General features: G+C 35.0%; 1 protein-coding gene and 1 pseudogene across 5 annotated transcripts in view; both read right to left on the reverse strand.

The window, feature by feature from the left end:
- LOC145245905 (sperm flagellar protein 2-like) overlaps positions 1-23,945 on the reverse strand; it is a 259,599-nt gene that overhangs the window by 188,039 nt on the left and 47,615 nt on the right. For all 5 annotated transcript variants that reach the window (XM_080107644.1, XM_080107645.1, XM_080107641.1 and 2 more), the window contains exons 2-4: positions 12,218-12,320; positions 4,806-5,046; positions 2,133-2,344 (exon numbers count right to left, since the gene is read on the reverse strand). In XM_080107644.1, the coding sequence (XP_079963770.1) occupies positions 2,133-2,344; positions 4,806-4,952 (359 nt within the window). In that variant the 5' untranslated portion in view covers positions 4,953-5,046; positions 12,218-12,320. The remainder of the gene's footprint in view (positions 1-2,132; positions 2,345-4,805; positions 5,047-12,217; positions 12,321-23,945) is intronic.
- LOC145246315 (U2 spliceosomal RNA) lies at positions 464-644 on the reverse strand (annotated as a pseudogene).

The following is a 23,945-nucleotide window of genomic DNA, read 5'->3' on the forward strand; positions in this document are numbered from 1 at the left end:
ACAATCATTTTTGATAATGCGTTATAGATTTTTTTTTTTTAAATGAAATGATTGAAATGAGGCCTCACACAGAGTATCGACCTCAGACCTTGGCTTCAGTTTCTAGTCACGGAAATTGAAAGGCAGTCTCTTTAAATGCCAAGTATACCAGTTGAGGATATATCATTGATGATCATTCTGACAGTGTGGACCATTTTAATTCCAGCGGTCTTACTCTGTCAGGATTAGGCATGGTTCTGTGCAATCCTAGGAGGTGCAGGATTTAGTTTCTTTCTTCAAAAAGGGGTTAGTTTATTGCAAACTGACTCGAGCATTCTTGGACAACTTAGGCATGTTTTTTTTTGTGGGTCAGATTACACCTAAGCACCAAGCAAAGTATTTTTAAAACAAACTGTCAAATCAGATTAAGAACATTTTCAGATGTTTTTTTTTTACTTGCTTCCCCGTGAAAGCAGAGTTAGACATAGGGTCACTTTTTAATGGGGGGGGGGCAGCTCCCCAAAAAGGGGCACTCTGGTTAGTAGCAAAAATAAAAAATGTATCAGTCATGAAAGATTTCTCCTCCATTAAGCGAGACCAAAATGTGTACTGTAGCATCAGACAGATACTACACTTTGATCTTGGCCCAAAGGCCAAGAAAGAAGAAAGGCAACCCTTTTTCAGATTAAATTGGATGAATTAAAAAATCATGGTAGAACAGAAAAAGAAATTAATAAAAAAAAAATGTGCTGGCTTTTCAATCCCTCACCTCCAGCCTTGTAACTTATGATATGTTTCCACAGTAGGAGTACCGAACATGGAAATTGGAATGCAATATTGAGATTAGAAGGCATACAAAGAAGAGAAACAAAATGAATAAAAAGTGTAAAAAAGTGAGAAAAAAAATGGCGACGCTGGAAGAATCAGGATCAACTATTTTATAAAAGAGAAGGATGAAGCCTAATTTAATTGAGACCTTAAAAATAAGTAATTGAATTTTAAACTTTAGTGGACATTTATAAAAAAATATTTTTACTTTCAGCTAGAAGGTTATTGTGAAAGCAGAATTCAAAATTTGATTTATCAAGCAAAATGTTTTTTAAAACAAATTGTCAAATCAGACTAACAACATTTTCAGATTAAATTAGATGAATTAAGAAATTATGGTAGAAAAAAATAGAAATGAACAGAAAATTTGGGGGAACTGTCAGATGAAATATTTGAGATAATTTGCTTTGTATTGTATATCTTCTGTACACTGATTTTTCAGGCTTTCATGAATAAAAATAATATAAGAATGATACAATGAATCATTGGTAGTATAGGGTGGAGACAATCTTTTTGTTTTTTTATTTACTTTTCTAGTTAGTTTGTTCAAGCCGGAGATGGGGCATCCTACCGGATACGAAATATTCACCCACTATCTTATATATTTCGATCGAGAGATCTTTTTTAAAATTCGGCTTATCCTTTTAAATGCAATTGTTTGAATTTCTCTTGTACTTGGTTCAATTGCTTGATCTTAGTATAGAGCCTTGTTTTCAAGTATACAGTATATGTATAGTTGAAACAGAAATTAAAAAAAAGACAACTTTCTTTGACGTGTTCCGTGTATACATCCTGCTCCTAGCCCTGGACTTCATATCACAATTTTTATCTTATTATTTAATTTTTATAACTTTCAGTCTTCAAGTTATAAATAAAATAAAATAAAATAAAATATAGTAAAATGTTGTCTTTAATGTTTATGGAAGTGCTGCACAATATTGTTATAAAATATATATAGAAAATAAAAGAACTGCTTGATCTTGGTATAGAGCCTTGTTTTAATTACATAACTTTAAAAGACATAAACACGAGATTTACTGTACAGATTTCATAGCTGTTTCCATATTATGAACCCATCGTGGAACAGGTATTCAAGCTTGTATATAAATAGATCTTACCTTTTTATTATTTATTTATGGACTGTTATCCTTATCTGCATAGTTGTTGTTGTTTTGCCACATTTCGACCAACTCATCCTCTGGCCTTCTTCGGGTGATTAACCATGGCGGAAACAACAACTATGAAGATGAGGATAACAGTCTGCAAATGAATAAATACACAAATTACTCATCTCAAAGGATTCCAATAAAAAAATAAGATCTTACCTTATTTGTTCAATTTGTTCCCCTTGTAATTGTTGAGATTTCTCCAAGAAAGTCTCCCACTCTTTCTGCTTTTGCATCTTAATTCGTTCCTCGCTTAGGAAACGTTCCTTGAAAGCAATCTTCTCCATTTCAATGCGCTTATTGTGCAAAGGGTCTGTTACTGTGCTCAGCATCGGGTTGGGCTGACGAGACATCATCTGTTTCAGGTAGGGCTGTACAAAAATTAAATGGGGGAAAAATAAAATGAAGAAAATCAAATAGAATTTTAATCCCATGATGCTTCACTTCCAGAGCCAACAGTACTTGCTTCCAAACCCTATGATTAGGACGAGCTGAAATCTAAAATATAGTCCCTTTTAACTAACAACATATTTTTAAAAAAAGCAACTTTATATGTGCTTTAATCTGATCGAAACATATCATCTTTTAAAAAATCACTATGGTGTTAAATTGAAAAATCAGATATGGTTGACTACATATGGAGGGAAAAGCGAAATCGTCTACCCTTATGAGATGAAGTAAAAATTGGACAGTAAAACGACTTAAAGAAGCAGTGCATATGCTAGGCCACAATCATCTACTAAGCAAATCAAGTATAAAATTTTATACAATAAGGGAACCATTAATTGTAAATAACAGATAAAATCATATCAATATATATATATATATGTATATATATATGTGTGTGTGTGTGTGTGTGTGTGTGTGTGTGTGTGTGTGTGTGTGTGTGTGTGTGTGTGCATATATATATATATGTATATATATATAGTTTTAGTTTCATTCTATACAGTAACCAGCAAATACATAGAAACGCAAAATTTTTATCGTGGATATCTGATTATTTTGCTAACTGTTTTTCCTCTGATGAGAAGAATTAGCATTCTTTGAAAGTCCGCAGATTAAGGAGTACCTAGCTACCAGCTTTGGAGTGTTCTGCCGAATAATAAAAACTATTTGTAAGTTTCTACTTTACAGCACTGTTCTTCTTATTATTTATCGTAAGCTCCACTACCCTGAGTAAATGTATTGAGTTTTTTTCATTTGGTTGGGATTAAGATATAAATAACTATATTTATATTTTATTTTTGAATTGGCTTTTTCCTTGATTAACAAATTCCTCCTTAAAGCTTTTCTGCCTATATATGTGTGTGCGTGTGTGTGTGTGTGTGTGTAAAATCAAGAAGTAAAAAATAAGTTTACAAGATAAAAGTTCCTGTATTTGCTAAAAGCATTTTTAGGTCTGTATTTTTTGCCATCCTGCCAAATATAGCATTCACCAGGTATTTCCAAAGAAATTAATAGAAAATTTTGAGGAACTGGTTACCCATCTGATACTGACCAGGCTCAACGTCACTGTGTCACCATTATTATGCTGTATATTTTCAAACACTTGATACAATTAACTGTAATCAAAAGTAAGGGAGATAATTTTCTCTTTTAAGTTTTAAAATAGTTTGTATTATTCGGATTATTCGGACTACTGTTCTCATCTTGAATGTTATTTTCACGTTTTGGTCGATGTAACGAACAACCATTTTCAGATGTACCTTGTCAAACTCAGGAATCTGCAGAAAATTTCGAATGGAATCTTTTATGGATAAAGTATGTGGTAAAAATCAGTTGCAAGTTACACTCTTCAGGAGGTTGAAGGTTCAATCCTCAGTGTGGACAATCCTCAAATTACAATTGCAAATTACTTAGTACTTCTACCTACGTCATAACTGATGGAACAAGACCATGCTACACCATTGGATTAAATAAAGGGTTCCATTTGAAATTTTGTGCAGATTCCTAGTTTGATACGATACACCTGGGGAAGGTCGGAGGTTACATTAAGCACAACGTTGTGAAAATAACAGTAAAGATGAGAACAGTAGTCTGAATAATGCAAATAATACTGATCCTCATTTCAGAAATGCAGAAACAAAGACATAGTTTCTTTTTATTATCTATTATATAAAGGGTGCGAGCATTTGTGTATGTTCACGAAAGGCTTTTTGCATTGGGATTCCATGAGAAGTTTTCACATACGTCCAAGATTGTTATATCTTGCATTCACAAACGGACATCTTTTCTTTCCTTTTTTTGATCGAGTTAAAAAAAATTCCCACCATGCCATCGTCTCCAGTGTTTGTTTATCTTTTTCGTATAAATAAAGCAAAACTATTCAAACACAAGTGCCTAACCTTCGGGCCGGGTAGTATCTGTTCTGTAATTGGTCCTTGGTCAATGTAGAAGAAACCCTTCATACTGAGACAATTACTATTTATTTGGATACTGTCAGAGTGCCCCCTTTTTGGGGGAGCTGGTTTTCCTCCACATTAAAAACGACCTTGTGTCTTATTTGCTTTTGTTGGAGGTTTAAAAGCAACGCCATTTCTGCAAGTCATCTTTTGTTTTTGATTGACTACGTTAAGTTTGAACGTTTTAGACTTCCGGTCGCATCATGGAGTAGCGGTAAGACGTCTGATTTTCTTTCACTTTCTTTTCCTCCTGCGTACCATGGGTTCGAGCCTGCCTACCTACTACCACTTTTTTTTTGTTGTCAACATACACCTCCAAACACCCAATCCAACGCTGGGCACCCAGGCTACTTATTTAATAAATGATTTTCCGTATTGAAATTTGCAGTTTTGTTTAATAGTGAAAGTTTTCATAGTCAAAAAATCTTACATTTTCCGTTTGATAAAACCTTGTTGGAGCAGCTGGCATCATTGTTTCCAAGGTGACACTTGTTGTAAGATTAAATTTTCTTTTGTTATTCAGGGTGATGTACAGTTGGTACATGAGGTTGGTGGCTGAACCAGCTTTCTCGGTCATAATATCCCGGGCTGTATTCGTGTCAAAACGAAGGCCCAGTCGATGTAAGGAAGGTTCCAAGCGAGTAAAGTTGTGCAGGCGAGCATCAGCAGTTCTAAAAAAGTAAACAATTAAGAATTACATATAATATAGAAATACTGTTACATATTATTAGGAGTACTGGAATAGGAAGTTGTATTACCATGATGTAAGAGTACTATGCTGTTGGAGGTAAGTGTAGATGTGGTTTGTGCGATTTTACTTAGGATTGAAATCGTCTGACTTCTGGTTCATCTATCACCTAATATGAAGGCAGATTTTGGATTGGACAATTTTAATCATGTGACATAAAAGGATTTGAAGTGGGATTTCAGTTGAGTTTTAACATTCGTAAAAAAATATATACTAAGGTAAAGTCCTGCTAAATAAAATAAAGGCTTTAAATAACTAGTGTCCATTCTCCAGAAATAGCCAGAAAGACCTCTTTGAGTAATGGAAAAAGATCCATCCATAGTTTTCCTTTTTTTTTTTTTTTTTACTAAAATCGCTTCAGACAAGGCATAAAGCCACTTGATGTAAGGAGCTAACAAGAACAAAATATAATTATTGCAAAAACAAGAGATGCTTATTGTTCTTAGTCGTGAAAAGATCAAGGCTATAGATAGGAGGAAACAGCCAGCAGGAAAGGAATTCCACAAGCCTACAGTTCTTGGAAAAAGCTGCTAGCATAGGAAATTGTATTACAAGGAGGTAGGAATATTATGATTTTGAAGGTAAGTGTAGATGTAATTTTACTTAGATATGATTGAAAGCGTCTAATTTCTATTTCATCTATCACCTAATATAAAGGCAGATTTTGGATTGGTTTATTTTAATCATGTGACATAAAAGGATTTGAAGTGGGATTTCAGTTACAGTTTTAACATTAGTCAAGAAATATATAACAATGTAAAGTCCCACTAAATAAAGGCTTTAAACAACTAGTGTCCATTTTCAAGAAATAGCCAGAAACAACTCTTGAAAATAGATCCATCCATATTGGTTTTTAATGGGGATCATTTCAAACAAGGCGTGAAATCATTTGATATAAGAACTAACAAGAACAAAAGATAATTATTGCAAAACCAGGAGATAGATATTTGTCTTAGGCTTAAAAAAACAAGGTTATAGATAGGAGGAAAGCATTATATGACCCCCCCCTAAAAAAATTGACGAAAAAGAAAGATAGGAGGAAAACAATCAGCAGGAAGAAAGTTCCACAAGTTCTTGGAAAGTGTTACTGGAATAGGAAGCTGTATTACAATGAGGTATTAAAGCATTAAATTAATGAAGACCACTAGGCCAACGAATCAAATGAGCTGGAACAAAGGAAGCAGGGAATAGATTAAACAGTTCTGTAGAATATATTAAACAATAGATTAAACAATTCTGTCGAACACATGCCATAATAGTATTTGTAAAATATATTGAGACTAGCAACATCACGTCTGTGTGTGTGAGAAAGAGAGAGATAGCAAAGAAGAAAAAGGGTGTAACTAATCAAATTGCAGATACGTTTCTGCATTTTATCAAGAATCCTCAAATGAAACGGAGATTCACTATCCCAAATATGGCAACAATACTCCTTACATGGTGTGATATTAAATTTGTAGAGAAAGAGAATCGTCTCAGGTGTCAGAAAGTGTTTGGAGAACCAAAATTTATGAGAAGCAAATGAATCTAATATATGAACTGCAAGAAAAAAAAAAAAAGAAAAAAAATTGACGAGAAAGAAAGACCAGTAAGTTTCAGGGTCGATTTCTTCTCAAAAGTAGATCCATCCATGAAAATCTAACTAAGATTAATAGTGTATATTTTAAGATGAAATGTTTGTCATCTTCTTTTTTTCATTTTATTTCTAAGATAGTAATGCTGGGTATGGGACAGCCAAACCAGCTGTCAACATCGCTTTGCTTTTTATTGTACCCTTAAGTGCAATTGTCTGAATTTCTCTTGCACTTGGTTCACCAGGAACATTAGATAGGTAGGACTTCAGGTTCTTCTTCATAAGCCCTGTGGCAGCTATAATAACTGGTATGATTGATATCTCCCTACGGTTCCAATTTCTTTTCATATCATACATGAGACCTTGATATTTGGTCTGTTTCTCCCTTTCAGCTCTGTTCAGACCTGCATCATTAGGGACTCTCACTTCAACCAAGGTTGCAACTCTTTCTGACTTATTCTATGTAACTATGCCAGGTTTTACAGCAGCATTTTCTTCTTTATGTATGAATATGTGCCAGCTCTGTGTGGGAGAGAAGAGGAGACAAATGTCATTCTGGTCCCATGAAAAAAGAGAAGTAAACAAAAGCCATAGAATGCATGAGAATTGCATATAGACATTTGGCTAGATGGTCCTATTTACTTGCCTCCCCACGAGGGCAGAGTTAGACACAAGGTCGGTTTTTAATGTAGGGAAAATCCAGCTCCCCCAAAAAAGGGTACTCTTGATAGGAACAAAAATAAAAAAAATGTCTCGGTCATGAAGGATTCCTCGTCCACTGACCGAGGACAGAAAAAAAAATGAAGTGTAATATCAGAACATATACTACACTTTGTTCTTAGCGAAACAGTAATATGTTTTGGGAGTTAAAAATAGATATACTTTGTTGAATCATTCGGTATGAATGACATGTTATGACCTGTGAGGTCAGCAGCTGCCCCCATATGAGGGTAGACGAATTTGATTGGTTAGTTTAACCATGTGACTTAAAAAAAGATATGAAGTTGAATAATCAGTTGCAATCTAAATTTAAAATTCAAAATTTAAATATTTAAAAAGATAAAAATCATAAATTAAACTGGTGGAACCATAGAAATTGTAGAGTTAATAAAAAAAAATGTTTTAATTTGATTATTTTATATTTAATAATTGCTTGGAATTAAATAAGGATCAATGAAAATTCTACACTTTTAATACTTTTATTGTCATCGAAATTGGTGAAATCGTCCATTTTTCAATCACATAGATTGATTGCCTGCTCTAGTTGGGGACCCATCATGGTGCACCAGGAGAAAGCTTCACATGCCTCCCTGTAGTGACTTAGTCTAGAATACTTCGTAGTCTACATTGCACTGTGAAAAACTTACTGTTGATTTTATAAAATTATTTTTTATATAAAAAATTATTAAATTAAATTAAAGATTAAAATGCAAAAGTCAAGTATCATGGTTCAATTGTGCTCTAAACAGAAACATTCATTTCGAACGTGCTCCTGTCTTAAAGATCTTACTGCTGATTTTATATGCTGGGCTCTTCTGTTTGCACAGTAATAAAATTTCTCAAATGCATTTGTGATGTTAGGCTGTATAAGGGTGTCAACTTTGGTCAAAATTGGACTGTTTCTTCTTTAATTGGATATTTTAATTAGCGATTTTCCATACTTATCAGAGGCATTCCGATATAAAGTCTATCTAAGAATACTTCTAGACACATAAAGTACATTTGTGTGAAATTAAAAAAAAAATCATCCCAGCTGTTTCAGAGTCCATAAGGTACAAACTCACATGCACACAGACACATACACAAAGTGTCTTTTATATATAACTAGCGAGGGTACCCAGTATTGCCCGGTTGTTTGGAGGTGTGTGTGTGTAAGCGGGGGTAAAGTAAAGAATAAGCAAAGTAATAATCCTGTTTAAATATAAAATTTAAAAAAAGCGATGTTAAACTTCTGTAAGAAATCGGCAAAACCAAAACAAACAAAAATAACAGCAGAAAAACAAAAAAGCATAAATCAGGGGAAAAAAATGATGGACGTGTTCGGAAAAACAAAAACAAAAAACAGTGAAAAGCGAAAAAAAATGGCATAAATAACCCTTTGATTTGGTTAACTCCATGGTGCGTTTCACCCAGTCCATTCCAGTTTTTTTAATCAACTACAAAACGAAATAAAGCGAAAAAAAAAAAAAATGGTATAAATAACCCTTCGATTCAGTTAACTCCGTGGTGCATTTCACCCAGTAGAATTAAAATTCCATTCCAGTTTTTTTTAAGCAACTACGAAGTAAAGAAAACCCAAACCAATGTTCCTTTGTAACTGTCTCTTTTGGACGATCCCACAACAGTGTTAAGTGGTGGCGGGGGAAGGAGGAATTTATTAGATAGAAAAGATTTTACCATTTTCGTTGATCTTAACCATTTTTGGCAGTGAACTCTCAGCAGATAGAATATAGGAATCTACGATTATCAGGGAAGTGGATAGGTAATAGGCCTATAACACACCTCAATATTGTGCTGCAGTTTGTGCGTATTACATTTGCATGAAATGTCTCGATTGTTAAATTAAGGTCAAAATCAGAGGGGAAAAAATGAGTTCATTTTATATACAGGGTGTTTCAAAAGTCTTGGGAACATAACGATTTTTAATAACTCATAATGTTCCCAAGACTTTTGAAACACCCTGTATATATATATAGGGAAGGGATTAAAGATTATTTTTATTCATGTTAACGTATATACATTGAAAAAAATTATCTTATGCCTAAATGTAATTCTTTTTCTGCAAAGTGATAGTAGAATTAAATAAATTGATGTTGTTAATATATTCAACGTGTATGTGTTCTTCTGTTTACTTCCAGTAAATGTATTTGTGTTACATTGGTTGCAGTTGCATGTGATGTCCAGTGCAGATTCTATTTAACCCACAGATGAGACCCTGAAAGTTAATACCACTCCCGATTAACACAGACCTGGGAGTATCAATAACTAAGCGATTGGGATTCAGCACATCTCTATATTCTTCTATTCACCCTAGGCTAGTTTACAGTCACAGGAAACAAAATCCAACATGGCTATTCATTGAACACAATGCATTAAACACAAGTTGCTATTTTATGCATAATATAAAGGAATTCAAATATTCATACCATTTCTAATGCTATTAAAACATAAGTGAATGCAATGATTGGATTTGAACTTCGTTTACCAATTTTGAAGTCAATCAGCAGAATCCAAGTATTTTTTTTTTTTTGGTATTCTTTCATCGCCAAGTTCACAGCTAAAATCTGTAGCATCAGATATATGATTTGAACATGATGCATTATAAACTTTATATAATTACACATAATGGATAAATTAACTAGAATGAAAGGTCCAATTTTGTCAACTAAGTTCAAACCCCTGTCCCATCGCCGCACTGTTGCATCCCCGTGCCTGTTTTACAACTATTTTAATGGAATGTGCTCGGATGAACTCATTGCACTTGTGCCCCCTTGACGTACGTATCAGCAAACTCATTTAACAACAAAATCACACCCCTTTACTTTTGAGGTTCCTAAATGCCAGAAAACTTTCTACTCTAATAGCTTCTTCCCTCGAACAGCTAGACTTTGGAATTTCCTTCCTGCTACCTGCATCCCTGACTGTACTGATATGCAGAAGTTCAAATGTAACGTGAACCAACATCTTGTTAATCTTTCTTATGCATGGTTCTAATTAGTAACCCCTTACGTTCAAGTGGTGATATGCCTTTCTTGGGATGAAGATGAGTAAAAAAAAAAAAAAAAGAGAAAGGTTTTGCAGAGTTTGGTAAATCAGGAGAACTGAAATCTATTTCTCCTGATTTACCTAACTCTGCAGAGTCTCTGTTGAACTGCCTGTTAATTATTTTTATCATAAGTTATCTCTTCAATAATTGGTAGATTGGAGGAAATGTCTTGTCACTAATAGGTGTCGCTGTTGCTAATATTTTCATTACAACAAAGACAATTATAGTTTGCAGTGAAAGCCAAAGATATAAGATTTGTTATGCAGGTGTTGAAAAGTATAAGACCACAGACGATTATATGAAAAGTGTGTGTGAGAGAGAGAGAGAGAGAGAGAGAGAGAGAGAGAGAGAGAGAGAGAGAGAGAGAGAGAGAGAGAGAGAGAAGGTTGGAAAGTTCAATATTAGTGATTTTGAGGAAATCTCTGCCTAAGATTTGAGAGTGCAATACTGGCTCTTTTTTTGTCTCTTTTCACTGAAGTAAAAAACAAAAATAAAAATGAATATTAATCAGTAAAATAAATCACATTAGCACAAAACTCTCTAAATATGCAAGGTATCATCATCGTCGTCATCGTCGTCGTCGTCGTCGTCATCATCATCATCATCATCATCATCATCATCATCATCATGACGAGCTCCTTGCCCGGACCAATGTGACTCTTCCTCTCCAGAGTTTCCTGTCTTCCATCAGTTGCTTCGGATCTTTAGGTTCACAGTTGGCATCATGTGCTATTTGCTGGATCTAGGTCGTCCTTTGCTTGTAAGGCATAATTTGGAATAACTGGTCCAACTGGTTTAAAAACAACTATTATATTGTTAGGAGGAACTGGGAAATAAAATAGGCTCAAGTTTGTTAAGTATAACCATGCTGGGAGAGAGGACATATTCGAAATAGGCAGAATTAAGTTAATCAGTTGGCGAAGGCCAATGTACGTATCAGTTTAGCTGTGAGGAAGCTCTTTTCATGGTTAACCAGGAAAGGAAACCATATTGGAATGTTCATAGCAATATATGGTACAACCAACCCGGTCACTGAAATGGGTTTGCAGAATTTTTCTTGTTCTTTTTTTTTTTTTTTTTTTTTTTTTTTACAAAGAAGTCACCACTTATCAAGGCCTGGAAGCCACTCGAGGATAAGGTTTAATGAGTAATCATTAGTAGTGGAAATTTGGTAAATTGAATTACTTAAGGGGACAGCTCATCCAGAACTTGTTTACATTGGACTTGAAGACAACCATATTGTAGTCAGCTGGAAAGCAGGGAAATGGAAGAGAATTCCACAGGCATGCAGTTCTAAAAAAGAAGCTTTGTTCATGGAATCTACGTTTAGGTTTAGGCACAGATAAAAAGTGGGGGAAATTATTGGTAGTGGTTTCAGTTAGACGAGTGCTTTTCATGAAAGTTTGGCAAGAGGGGATTGTAGATTGGTGCTCAGATGAGCATTTGCCATGAAAATAACTAATAAATTAATGTTTTGTATATTCAACGCTTATATTTTTCCTTTCACCACAGATCAAGTTACAGTGTTGAGACATTAAATCTGAGATAACTATGTGACCACACATGATGTCCAGATGAAGCTACAAGAAAATCATGAAGGAAGATCCCGCACTGAACTGACTTCCAAAATACAAAATCATCTTTTACATTTTTTTGCTTTAAGACTAAAATTATTATTTAAAAAAAAAAATGAAAATAAATTTTACAAATCAAAATATTAATAAACACATAATCAAGAGAAAGGGAATAACTTACGTGGTTTGCGAAAACTGATCAAAATCATCTTGAAGTTGATACTTATGCAGCACCTCCCCAAGGAGGTAGCCCGAAGAAAATTCTCTCGAAAAATTGATGATGTCTGAAAAATAGATGAAGTGCTTTATTCTAAGACATGTTCGTACGTATGTTATCACCTGTCACATTCATGTGAAAAGTGAGGTCGTCAACTCGCCAATCATGAAACACAAAAATTAACTGAGAAATAGCTATGGTCACTGTGTGCTAAAAATTGAAATTTTGGTACTTATTCAGTTTATGACCCAATTTCCAACAACTATTTTTAGTAGGTTTCTAAATAGAAAGCCATTTTTAACACGAGGAAGGTGAGAATGGTTTAATTTTTTTATATAATGTAATGAATTTTGTGCTTTTAATTGGAACGTCTTGTGACAGCTGATTAACTAATCGCTTCAGTAATACCCAGTTGCTTACGCAACCTGTCGGAGAATGCCAATGCAAAGTTGCTGGAGCTTATATCATAAACTGGATAAGTATCAAAATTTTACCTATTTCAAAATTAATTCTTCTAAAATCGAATAAATCGTCATAAATAGAATTATGACACCCCTGCGGCCGTAATGGTTTTACAGGATATTCTTTGCATTTCTTTTCATTTTAATAATCTAATAGTTCCAATTTTAAATAAATAAATTATTTTAAAATGATTTGAATTGTTACAATATATAAACAAATCAAAAGGCGAAATCTTTGGTTTTATTTACTTAAAAATATATTTAGCTGACAAGTATTTGTAGTAAGAAGAGAAAGAAGATGGTAAATAAGCAGCCGTGGAATTTCTGTTAAGTTCTTGTAGTCTAAATAAGTAGTCACTAAAGCGTTACATATTTCTACATAGGTTATAACTAGGGCTATGACAACAGCATATTATTATCATCATTGTTTTGACTCTCGAGTGTATATCCAATACAGTTAGACACAGTTAATCAATCGGGAACTACATCACTCCATATAAAAGCATAAATTTCACAAAATGACGTTGGGTTAAATGATTCGAAGAATATTTAATGGAAAATTATTTTTATTGGTGAAAAAAACAGAGAATATTTATTGTTTTCAAGAGAACTAAATTGCTGCAATTTTAAATAAATAAAGAAAAAAAAACATACAACGATTTAATTATTTAAAAAAATATTTAGCTGACAATGACAATTATTTTTACTGAAGAAGACGAAGAAGAAGAAGAAGAAGAAGAAGAAAGAGTAATTTCTTTCTTAATAGTATTGACTTTGATACTCATTTTTTTTAATTTGAAAGGAATATTATTATCTATAATATAAATCTCACCTGTCTGTTTAAATGTATTTGTATGTATGTATGTATGTATGTATGTATGTATGTATGTATGTCCACCCAAAACTTTCGACAGAGGTGACTGATTTTCACAACATCGATATCGTTTGGAAGCTCGACCCTTTGGATGACAAATATTGAAAAATTGGCCAAAAACATTAATTCCTTTACCCTCAACTGGGCACTTTTCTACAGGAGGGGGTCGCTTTTTTCGCCGATATTTTCGAAAGTCATCTCCTCTTTTCGATTGACTAATCTTAATTTAAACATTCGTCACTTCCGGTTTGGCAATTGGGCGCAACAGCAAAGACGTCACTTTTTTATGTTCTTTTTCTTCTTCGCGGTACGGGTTTGAGCCCGCCTGCCTACTACCACTTTTTTTTTTTTTTTTGCTCAACACACCTTCAAACACCTGGGCAATGCCAAGCACCTAGGCTAGTCTATATAAATCTCACCTGCCTGTTTAAATGTGTGTATGTATGTATGTATTATGTCTCACAAAAACTTTCGACAGAGGCGACGCATTTTCACGAGATCAGTATCATTTTGAAGCTCGACCCTTCGAACGACAAATATCGAAAGATTAGCTAAAAACATTAATTTTTTCATCCTCAACTGGGCACTTTTCTACAGGGAAGGGTCGCTTTTTTCGCCGATATTTTCGAAATTCATCCCCTCTTTTTGGTTGTACTAGCCTTAATTTAAATATTCGTCACTTCCGGTTTGGCGATGGGCGCACCAGCAAAGACGTTACGTTTTTTTATGTTCTTTTCCTCCTTTGCGACACGGGTTCGAGCCCGCCTGCCTACAACTACTTTTTTTTTTAAATCTTTTTTTTTGCTCAATGAACACCTTCAAACACTTGAGCAACGCTGGCCACCCAGACTAGTTAACAATAAATTCTAGAAATTGACGTAGAAAGAACCATGAAACTTCCACAAAAGTTCTGCTAGTGTTATAGAATAGACTTAGGTGAGAGAGAGAGGGAGAGAGAGAGAGAGAGAGAGAGAGAGAGAGAGAGAGAGAGAGAGAGAGAGAGAGAGAGAAAGAGAGAGAAAGAAGAGAGAGAGAGAGAGAAAGAAAAAGAAAGAAAAAAGAAAGAGAAAGAGAACGGAGGGGGAATGTGTATCCTTTGTATCGCAGTAAGCATAGTTGTTCTCCCTTTAGTTGTTTGGCTACTACAAGAGAACAGTGAGTGACCTTCTTTTGTGACCTGCTTCTGACCTGTTTACTTTTTATTGATGTCCAAAGTGTTTCCTTAGACCTACTCTTAAAAACAAAGCAAACAACTCCAGCTTTATCTTGAAGCATAGCAAAGCAAAAAAATAGCCAATTGACCTCAGGTGCAATGCATTAAGAAGGTGCAAAGATCTTCTGGCTTATAAAGAGTTTTAATCAATAATGACAAATCTGACACTTCCTGCCCTTTTGGCTTGGAGCAAAGTATAGTATCTATGAATACAATGGGTGATCTATTATTAAGGATATCTTAGTAAGATGATCCCTCGAGTAAATGTGATATTATGGTGACTGAGATGATTCTAGTTAAGCGTAGGATAGGCATTTTTTTTTTATCACGTTTTACCAAGAGTGACCGATGATCCTCTTTTCCCCACACTTTGATGCTTAATTTGCACTGAATCTAAATCTTTATATTTCGTGCAAATAAATGATGCAAAGTGTAGTATATATTCTGATACTACGTCTCATATTTTCGGTTCTTAATTAGTGAAAGAGAAATCCTTCTAGACTGAGGTAATTTAATTTTTTTTTTTTTTCTCAATCCATGGAGACTCATTTGGAGGAACTGGACTTCCCCCATATTAAAAATCATGTAGCATGTTTTCGTTCTATCAGCCATAACTGATTAGAATCTACATTGATAAGTAGTAAAAGTACACATCTAAAACAAGATTGGCTTTAAGGCTCTTAAAATTCATACTAGAATCGTCTGCAAAAACCCATAGCGTAATGGATAAAGCGCTAAGATATAAACAGTTCTGTGACAGGTTTTTAGAGGTTGAAGGTTCAATACTCAGTGTGGTTGATACTAAGAATACAATTACGAATTATTTAAGACTTCTCCCTTGACTTGACTAACAGGACAAGAGGATTAAATAAAGGATTCCATTCAAAATTTGATACAGAGTCCAACAAAAAGTTAAACAAGGTGTACCTGAAAAAGTTTGGAGGTTATATGGGCTGGAACGTTGTAAGAATAGCATCTAAGGTGAGAACACTAGTCTGAATAATACAAATAATACATGTTACCAATGTTTGGTAAAAAAATCAGAAACACTTCAAGACTAATTTGATTGTTTTTAGCCTTGCGATTACGTTTATACTCTCTCACCATATTTCCACACAGGATTGATGAAAATGGAAAGAAAATTCATCTCTCAGTCCAAAATTGTCACATGAGTGTAATTTTTTTTTTTTCACCCCAAACAAGGCACAGTGCCACTTGGATGTAAGTGGCTACTATTTAGGACATAATTTGTAGGGATATTATGTAGGGAGTTGTGCAGCAAGACGTTTGTTCACTTTACACTTGAACTTCTGCATGTCAGTACAGTCGGGGAAGCAGGGTTCCAGGAGGGAATTCCAAAGTCTAGCAGTTTGAAGGAAAAAACTATTTGAGTAGAAGGTTTTCCGGCATCTAAGGATCTCTATAGACTTTTGATGCTTGTCTAGTTAGTTTGAGGTATTTACGTCGAGAAGGTACAAGGGCTTGGAGTTCGTTGGAGAACTACTTGTAAAATAGGCACAGGGGTGCAACACTTCGTGAATGGGACAGAGGTTGGATTTTGATTGACGGGAACTATTATCGTGGCCACTCTTTTTTGAACCCTGTCTAGAAGTGAGAGACTAGTAGAAGATGCACAAGTTCAAATGTGGCAACAATACTCTATACTCTAGCAAATGGTGGCCTTGTAGAGGTAAAGAATACTCCCAGGCATAAGTAACTTTCTAGCACGGTAGAGAGATGAGGGCTCGTTGGAAATAGAATTTAATCATCTTACATACAAATTATTTTAATAAACTCAAATTCGGAAGGTTTAGGGCTGAATCATTTGCTGATTGTTAATCTTGTTAAGTTAGTCAGACTTTTACATTAAGCTCATAAAGATCGTACTACAGGATTTTCTGGTTTGGATCTAGCACACCGTATTGGTTGCAGATTCTGTGATCCTGCAGGTTAATTAACCTGCAGAATTGTAGGTTTTATATCTGACATCAAGAGCACCAAAGCTCAGCAATTGCGCGCAAAATTGGAGAAGATTTGCTCCGCAACTCACAATGGAATGGCACAAAAACAATGTTACCATTTTTGCTCCATTGGTTTGCGATTTTACACCTGATGCATTTTTGCTTGCCAAATCCAGAGACAGAAAAGAGCAGAGAAAAATAAATTCTGATGCCGCTTCCACCTGGATTTTAACCAGAACCCTGTTAGTCAGGTTGTGGCCTTGATACAGCTTGGTGCCAAACCTATGATAGAGATCAATATTGAAAACAGTATTGTTGGAAAAAAGCATACCATGTAATGAAGTTCCAGTGGTGAGCATATTGTTCCCAATTTCAGTATTTAAAACAATGTTGCCGGAGAAAAATCTACTATGTGATAAAAAGTGTCAAACAAGTTTTTTCATTGGATACGATGTCACATGGGAAAAGTATACCAGGTAACGAAATTCCAGTAGTAATCAAATTTTTCCTCCTTTTTTTTTTTTTTTTTATTTCTATAGCAATAGAAGATAGACGGTGTCAACAGGCATGCAGTGTTACCAGTGCAGATACTCACACATAATTAAGGAGAACCAATGAAGTGAGTTATATGAATGCAACAAGCAGGTCACATTGCAATATTCTCAGCCAGTATTTACCCTTTCAATCTAAAAACAGTGAATAGAAAATCATCACCAACAATCCTGATTTTCATTGAAGAAAGTGTATTATACGATGAAAATCTTGGGATATCATGTAGACAGTGGACAGGAAAAATGGAATATGTATATCCAGTCTGTTACTGGGAAAATGGTTGGATCATTCTACTGCTCCAGAAAGTAAATCCTCTACTTATGTAAGAGTTAAATATGTTTAAAGATAGAATACTTCTGCCACATCTGAGGAGGAGTTGCACCAAGTAGTACATTTTCCTACCTAAACACAGTACAAAACCAACTTCAAAATCTAGTTGAAGAGGGGAGATTTTTCTCTTTCCTACAACCTCTATTTTGCAAAAGAGACGTTGCTAGTTTCTCTCCATGGAAGGTGCTCAACTGAGCTCCAATCTTTGGTCCTTTCTTATAAAGACATTCGTATACAAGAACTCATATTCCTACCACAACATCTCGTAAAAAGTCTTTCCATTCTTTCTCAATGTCAGTTTGAATTTCCATGAATAGAGACACATTGCTATGGAACTGCTTCCATACTGATTACAACATTTTCAAATCCAATGTCAACAAATTCTTGTCATGGATCGCCCCATAAGTAATCAAATATAGTTTATACCATTTATTAATTTTAGTACTCCCATAATGTTTCTACCGAGGGGGGAGGGAGTTAAAAATAAAAAAAAGAAAAGATAACGTGTGATACTATAATCGACTCCCCCCCCCGTCAAGTGCTAGGAAGTGAGAAAAAAAAAGAACAAAGGGATAAGTGACCAAAGAAAAGGTTGTAGGTTTAGGAAGACAGATAAAATAAAATTGACATGAGATTGTCTGTTAGGACTGAACAATGAATAACGATATATTTAGTTTTATTACATTGGGGAGTGCCTTTGAGTAAGTGACAATAGAAACGATTAACAGATACAAACGTTGGACTTAATGACAGTCGTCAGTTACTAGTGTTTTATGACAGTAGTGAGTTAGACTTTTTAGGACAGTATATTTAAGGACAGTCTAGTTGATGATGGTCCAGATGACGACAGTTGAACACTTACAGTAGTTCAGGACTAAAGAGAGTTGGAAACAGAGCATGGCTTGGATCAGGTCAAAAAAGCTTTGGTAGACCAAGATGAACTGACGGCAACAGATGAACCCAGCCTCAACAGGACATAGATGTGAACCTTAGCATGTGGACACACATACCTAGAGTCCAACCAACATATATGTGAAGCATCAGAGTCTGTGTTTTTCTTGTTTCCTTGTGTTTATTTTATTTTTATATTTGTGGACCCGTGGGCTCCCTTAATAGTCACCCATATGAGAGACTATGACAATACAGCCATAAGAAGACAAAATGATGAAAAACAAAGCCACAACACACAACGTTTGAGGTCAGCAGGCTGTCGAGTGGGATAGCACGTGGTGTCACAAACAAATAGAACTGAAAATGTTAAACTAATGTAATTATTGTGAACCCCAAAAGACTCTTAAAGTGGAAAAGCTCTATAGGTGCGTCCGATTATCATCAACACCGATAAAAAGCGCTTGAGTAGAATATGGCGGAACAACAACTTTGAGGCGCCATTCTGTACAAAATGCTAATTGAAATAAAAAAGACTGCTCAGCGAATCGAAAAGATATCCAGAAAAATCGGAAAAAAGAAGAACTCTGTCATGTTCAATCAGATGTGCTTGAATAATGACTTGCTGCCAAAATATACAAATATATATATTTTCATAATTTGTGAGAGAATATATAATTATTTCCACTGCCAGACAACATTGCAGCCAGCAAGGGCCACGAAAGCCAACAAACCGGAAGTCCAAGACTCGAGTTTCGCCCTCATTTGGGCTCATCAGTTAGACACATCCAAACTCAAGATTCGAAACCCAAGCCTCTTACACGGGAGGCAACAAGCACTCTACCAACTGAGCAAACGCGATGTACACAAGAAAGTCTTCTTAACTATCATAGATCAAGCAAACAGCAAGGAAATCCAACAGTGGAATGCACCTACCTTCGTCTCGAACAAGGGATGTGATCATTGCAATCAGCCTTAACCCAAGTCGATGTCTCATTAGTAGGAATTTATACTCACTAGGGATGTCATCACAACAAGCCTATCCTAATGAGCAGTAAGTATTTTCAGAATGTGTGAGAGAATATATAATTATTGGAGAATATATATATATATATATATATATATATATATATATATATACTAGCAAAAGTACCCGTCGTTGACTGGGTTCAAAAACAGCCTACAGAAAATGGACTCTGATTTGTGAAAGTATGATAGGTTATAAAAAGAAAGGGTTGTAATGAGATAGCTTCGAATTTGGGGGCATCAAAACCAAAGCAAAATATGATGAAAGTAAAAATAAAATAGATAAACCCCATAATTTATTATACCATACCTGTTCACACTGAAATACTGATCACAATATTCTGTTGATCTATATAAAGAACCTTGTTAAACTTTGTGACATATTTCCATTCTATGGACGTCATGTGTGAATGAACATCCCATAATTTTATTATACCATATTTCTTCAAAATGAAACATAATTATCAAAGTATACTTACGCAGATAGATATGAAAAGTCTTTATAAAAGTTTGTGCCTATTTCCATTCTATGGAGGCCAGGCGCAAACGCAGACCTCACAACTTAATTATACCATCCCTATTTAAGTTAAAACATGCTTATCAAAGTATTATTATGTACATCTATATCAAAAACACTTGTAAACGTTTTTTTTTTTAATTTTAAAATTTTTTATTTCCATACTTTGTGGATTAGGCGCGAACGCAGACCCCACAATTTTAATGAACCACCGTTCTGCCAGATCAAACATACCCATTCCTATGTCTCGATACATCTTCTATCATTATATGTAATCAGTTTTTTAAACTAGTCAACTATATAGGAGCCTATTCGTGACCACACACACACACACACACACACACACACACACACACACACACACACACACACACACACACACACACACATTCAGCTTTATATTAGTGTTATAATGGAATAATCCCAGAGGAAATCAGGGTATGAGAGCTCAATGTGGTAAACAGAGCAATAACATAAAAACATAACACGGAAATTACATAATTGTCGATCCAATAAATTATTGCATCGACAATTATGTAATTTCCATGTTATATTTATATATATATATATATATATATATATGGTGGCTGTCTATTCAATTTCAAATATGATCATGTTTTGTGTATCAATATGATACTAACGTAAAAACTGGGTAGAGGTGCGGATATTTTTCTTTAGGTCTCATGATTGTATCAGGTGGGTTGCCCGGACCAAATTGACTCTTTCCCTCCACATGTCTCTATCTTCCATGGACTTAGGAAGATCCTCAAGTTGTAAGCCAGTGTCTTTTATCAATAATTTTGTGTACTTTAACGGTTCCATGTTTAAGATTCCACAGTTCCACATCACTAACAACCTCATTTTTTCTTCTGTAGCAATATCCGGCATATCCTGTTCTTTCTCTTTTTAATGAAGAGATCCCGGGAAGCTGACCATACAGATGGCTAATGGTCGGGTGTGTTTTCTAGTTTAAATTTAACACTGCTCCGAGCATTCTAGTGTAAGTTCCATCTAACTTATTTTCAAGTTTTTTACTGAGAGTGCATAAAACAGCATTGTCTCCACTACTGCTCTAAAAAAGTTTTTCTTGATCTGTTCTGATAGGGTCAGATTTACATATAACTTTCTTTAGGTCTACCTAGACTTTTACATACGACAAAAATGGCAGGTATGATCTGTGGTGATAATCGTAATATGTTTGATTCTGCCGTAGATGCACTCATTGTTGATTCACCAAACCAGCATGTGATATGATTACCAAATTGTAAGCATTAACATGTTAGCTGCTCCTTATTTCCTACATGTGCTTGGGGTACGACATCCTGTCTCCACCTTACTCTTCCATCCTATTCTCATCTGCTTTCACAAATCGCCTTCCACCAGCTTGATCTATCTGCAGCCATCCTCCAGCATCAATTCGAAAACTTTTCAAATCGTCTTTGAGATAATCTTTGAACCACTTGTGAATAAGTGTGCCCAGTTAGTTCCCCATAAACCTGTAGCAGCCGCTACAAACGAGCAGAAGCTACTTCTCACAATTTCGAGATTTGAAAGCCATTTATTCCTGGCTTGTCCAATCACAAGCCAGCTCTCAATCACATGACAGAGTACATATAAGGCGAAATCACGAACCTTTAATCCTCTTTGATCCTGACCCTGCCTGGGAGCAGACTTTGCCTGGGGCTGCAGACCCAAGCAGAACATGAATACAACGAGCTAGCTATGGCTCTCTTCAAACTCATCTTTATTTCCACGTGCTGTACCCAAACGAACATTCTTTGTCATGTTAAAGAACATACAACTCACACTCACGCACAACACCGACACACACACACACACCGACACACACACACACACACACTGAAAACTCTTGCCCCTTTCTTTCTTTTAACCGGCTTCCTTTGTACCGACGGCTACTATCTTTATTTTTTTTACATGGAGGTCAATACTTATCAAGGCCCAGAAGCCACTCGGGGATAAGGGTTATTGTATGTACAGTAATCAATGGGATAGTGTCATAGTAATAGTTAGTATCGGAGATTTGATAAAGTGTCATTACTTAAGGGGGCGGTTCATCAGGAATTTGTTTATGTTGGACTTGAAGACATCCAAGTTGAAGTCAGGAGGGAAACAAGCAAGTGGCAGAGAGTTCCACAGGTGTGCAGTTCTAAGAAAGAAGCTTTGTTCATGGAATCTACGTTTTGATTTAGGCACAGATAAAGAGTGGGGAAAATTATTGACAGTGGTTTCCGGCTAGACGGGTGTTTTTCGAGAAAGATTAGCGAGGGGGGACGAGAGATTAGAGCTCAGACGGGCACTTGCCATGGAAATACTGATAAAATAAAGATAGGCTCGCAACGTCTCTTCTGTGGGAGAGAGGTTGCAGGGAAGAGAAAAGGGCATCACCCACAAAGCCACAAAGTTTATTTTGTACTCTGTCAAGGCAGGATAGGCTGGTTTTAGCAGCTCCTGCCCAGATGTGGCAACAGTACTCCATCCTTGGACGTACTTGGCTTTTATATAGATAGAGAATTGCATCATTAGTGAGATATCTATAAACACATATATGCGGAACTGAACAGTTCTCTTCTTCAACCAGCCGGCATGATATTAATTCTATCTCTACACAAGAACACTTCAACCTACTAACCTGTTTCTCTCCTGTACTCTTCTACCAAAGCTACTAACGAAAATAACAAATAAAGTTGTTTATTAAATGTTAAAATGAGACTTCCTTTCGTTGTCTTCATTTTTAAATAAAAACCACCTGCTGGGCAGTCTGTCATCTGAAGACAAACAAAATTACCAGTCCAACGTAAACTGTGTTCATTTATACGTGCCCCAATGCTTGGAACAGCAGTTTGTTCCAACACTTTGGTGACAGAGATAAAGCTATCCCAACATGCGTTAAGCAAATATCTAAAGCTGTTCTGATGGTAACACTCTGCCCCCCCCCCTTATATTTTGTTCTATTTTCATCCTTTTTTCATTACTCTACCAGATTATAAAAAAAAAAAATGAAAAGTCAATATTTGTAAGGGGTACTCAATTTCTAATGCAACGTTCCTGTATATCGATCACCCATTTTAGAACCACTCGATATTTTTAAGCCAAATTTCGCGAATTTAGCCTTTTTTTTTCAGCAGTTTAGCCTTTTTTTAAATTTCACTTTTTTTTTTAAATTTCACTTTCTCCGATTATTTTATATACATATTTATGGTTATCTTCAAGTTTCTTCATCTAACGTTTACAAAAGTTATGTCCGGACGAATTTTTTTTCGAATTGTTTTTTTTTTTTTTTTAATACGCATTCTTCAAGTTTTTTCGCCCGACATTGACAATCTAAGTGCAATGAATATGCGCTAGAGTACCAACTAAAGGATTACCTTTAGAAAGTTAATTTTTAGGGGTATTCTGGTCTGTATACCGCATTGTTTACACTGGTCGCCATGTTTGTTTTCGCGCGCGCATCCAATTCTTGTAAAAAAAAAAACGTCGAATAGTTCTAAAATGGGTGATCGATCGACTGATCGATTTACTAGAACGTTATATTAGAAATTAAGTACTTTTTAAATATTGACTTCTTTTTTTTTTTTTTTTTTTTTGATAATCAACAAGTGTCCATTCGATAATACTCCAACGAAAAACATAAAACAAAAACGAAAATAAAAAATATAAAGGAAGGGGTGCAATTTTCTCCAGGTCCGCCTAAATTAATTGCCATAAATCTAAATTTGACTGAAAAGATTCTTGAGATAATTTTGTAAAATATTTCAAGAAATATTCTTCATATCTTTCTAACAATTTTTAAATAACTTTTTCGTTTTAGTGAAGACTCTCTCATTTTTTAAACCAAAATGATAAAAAAAA

This window comes from Euprymna scolopes, chromosome 23 (genome assembly GCF_053919585.1).
Source record: "Euprymna scolopes isolate OS-2025 chromosome 23, ASM5391958v1, whole genome shotgun sequence".
Taxonomy (NCBI): domain Eukaryota; kingdom Metazoa; phylum Mollusca; class Cephalopoda; order Sepiida; family Sepiolidae; genus Euprymna; species Euprymna scolopes.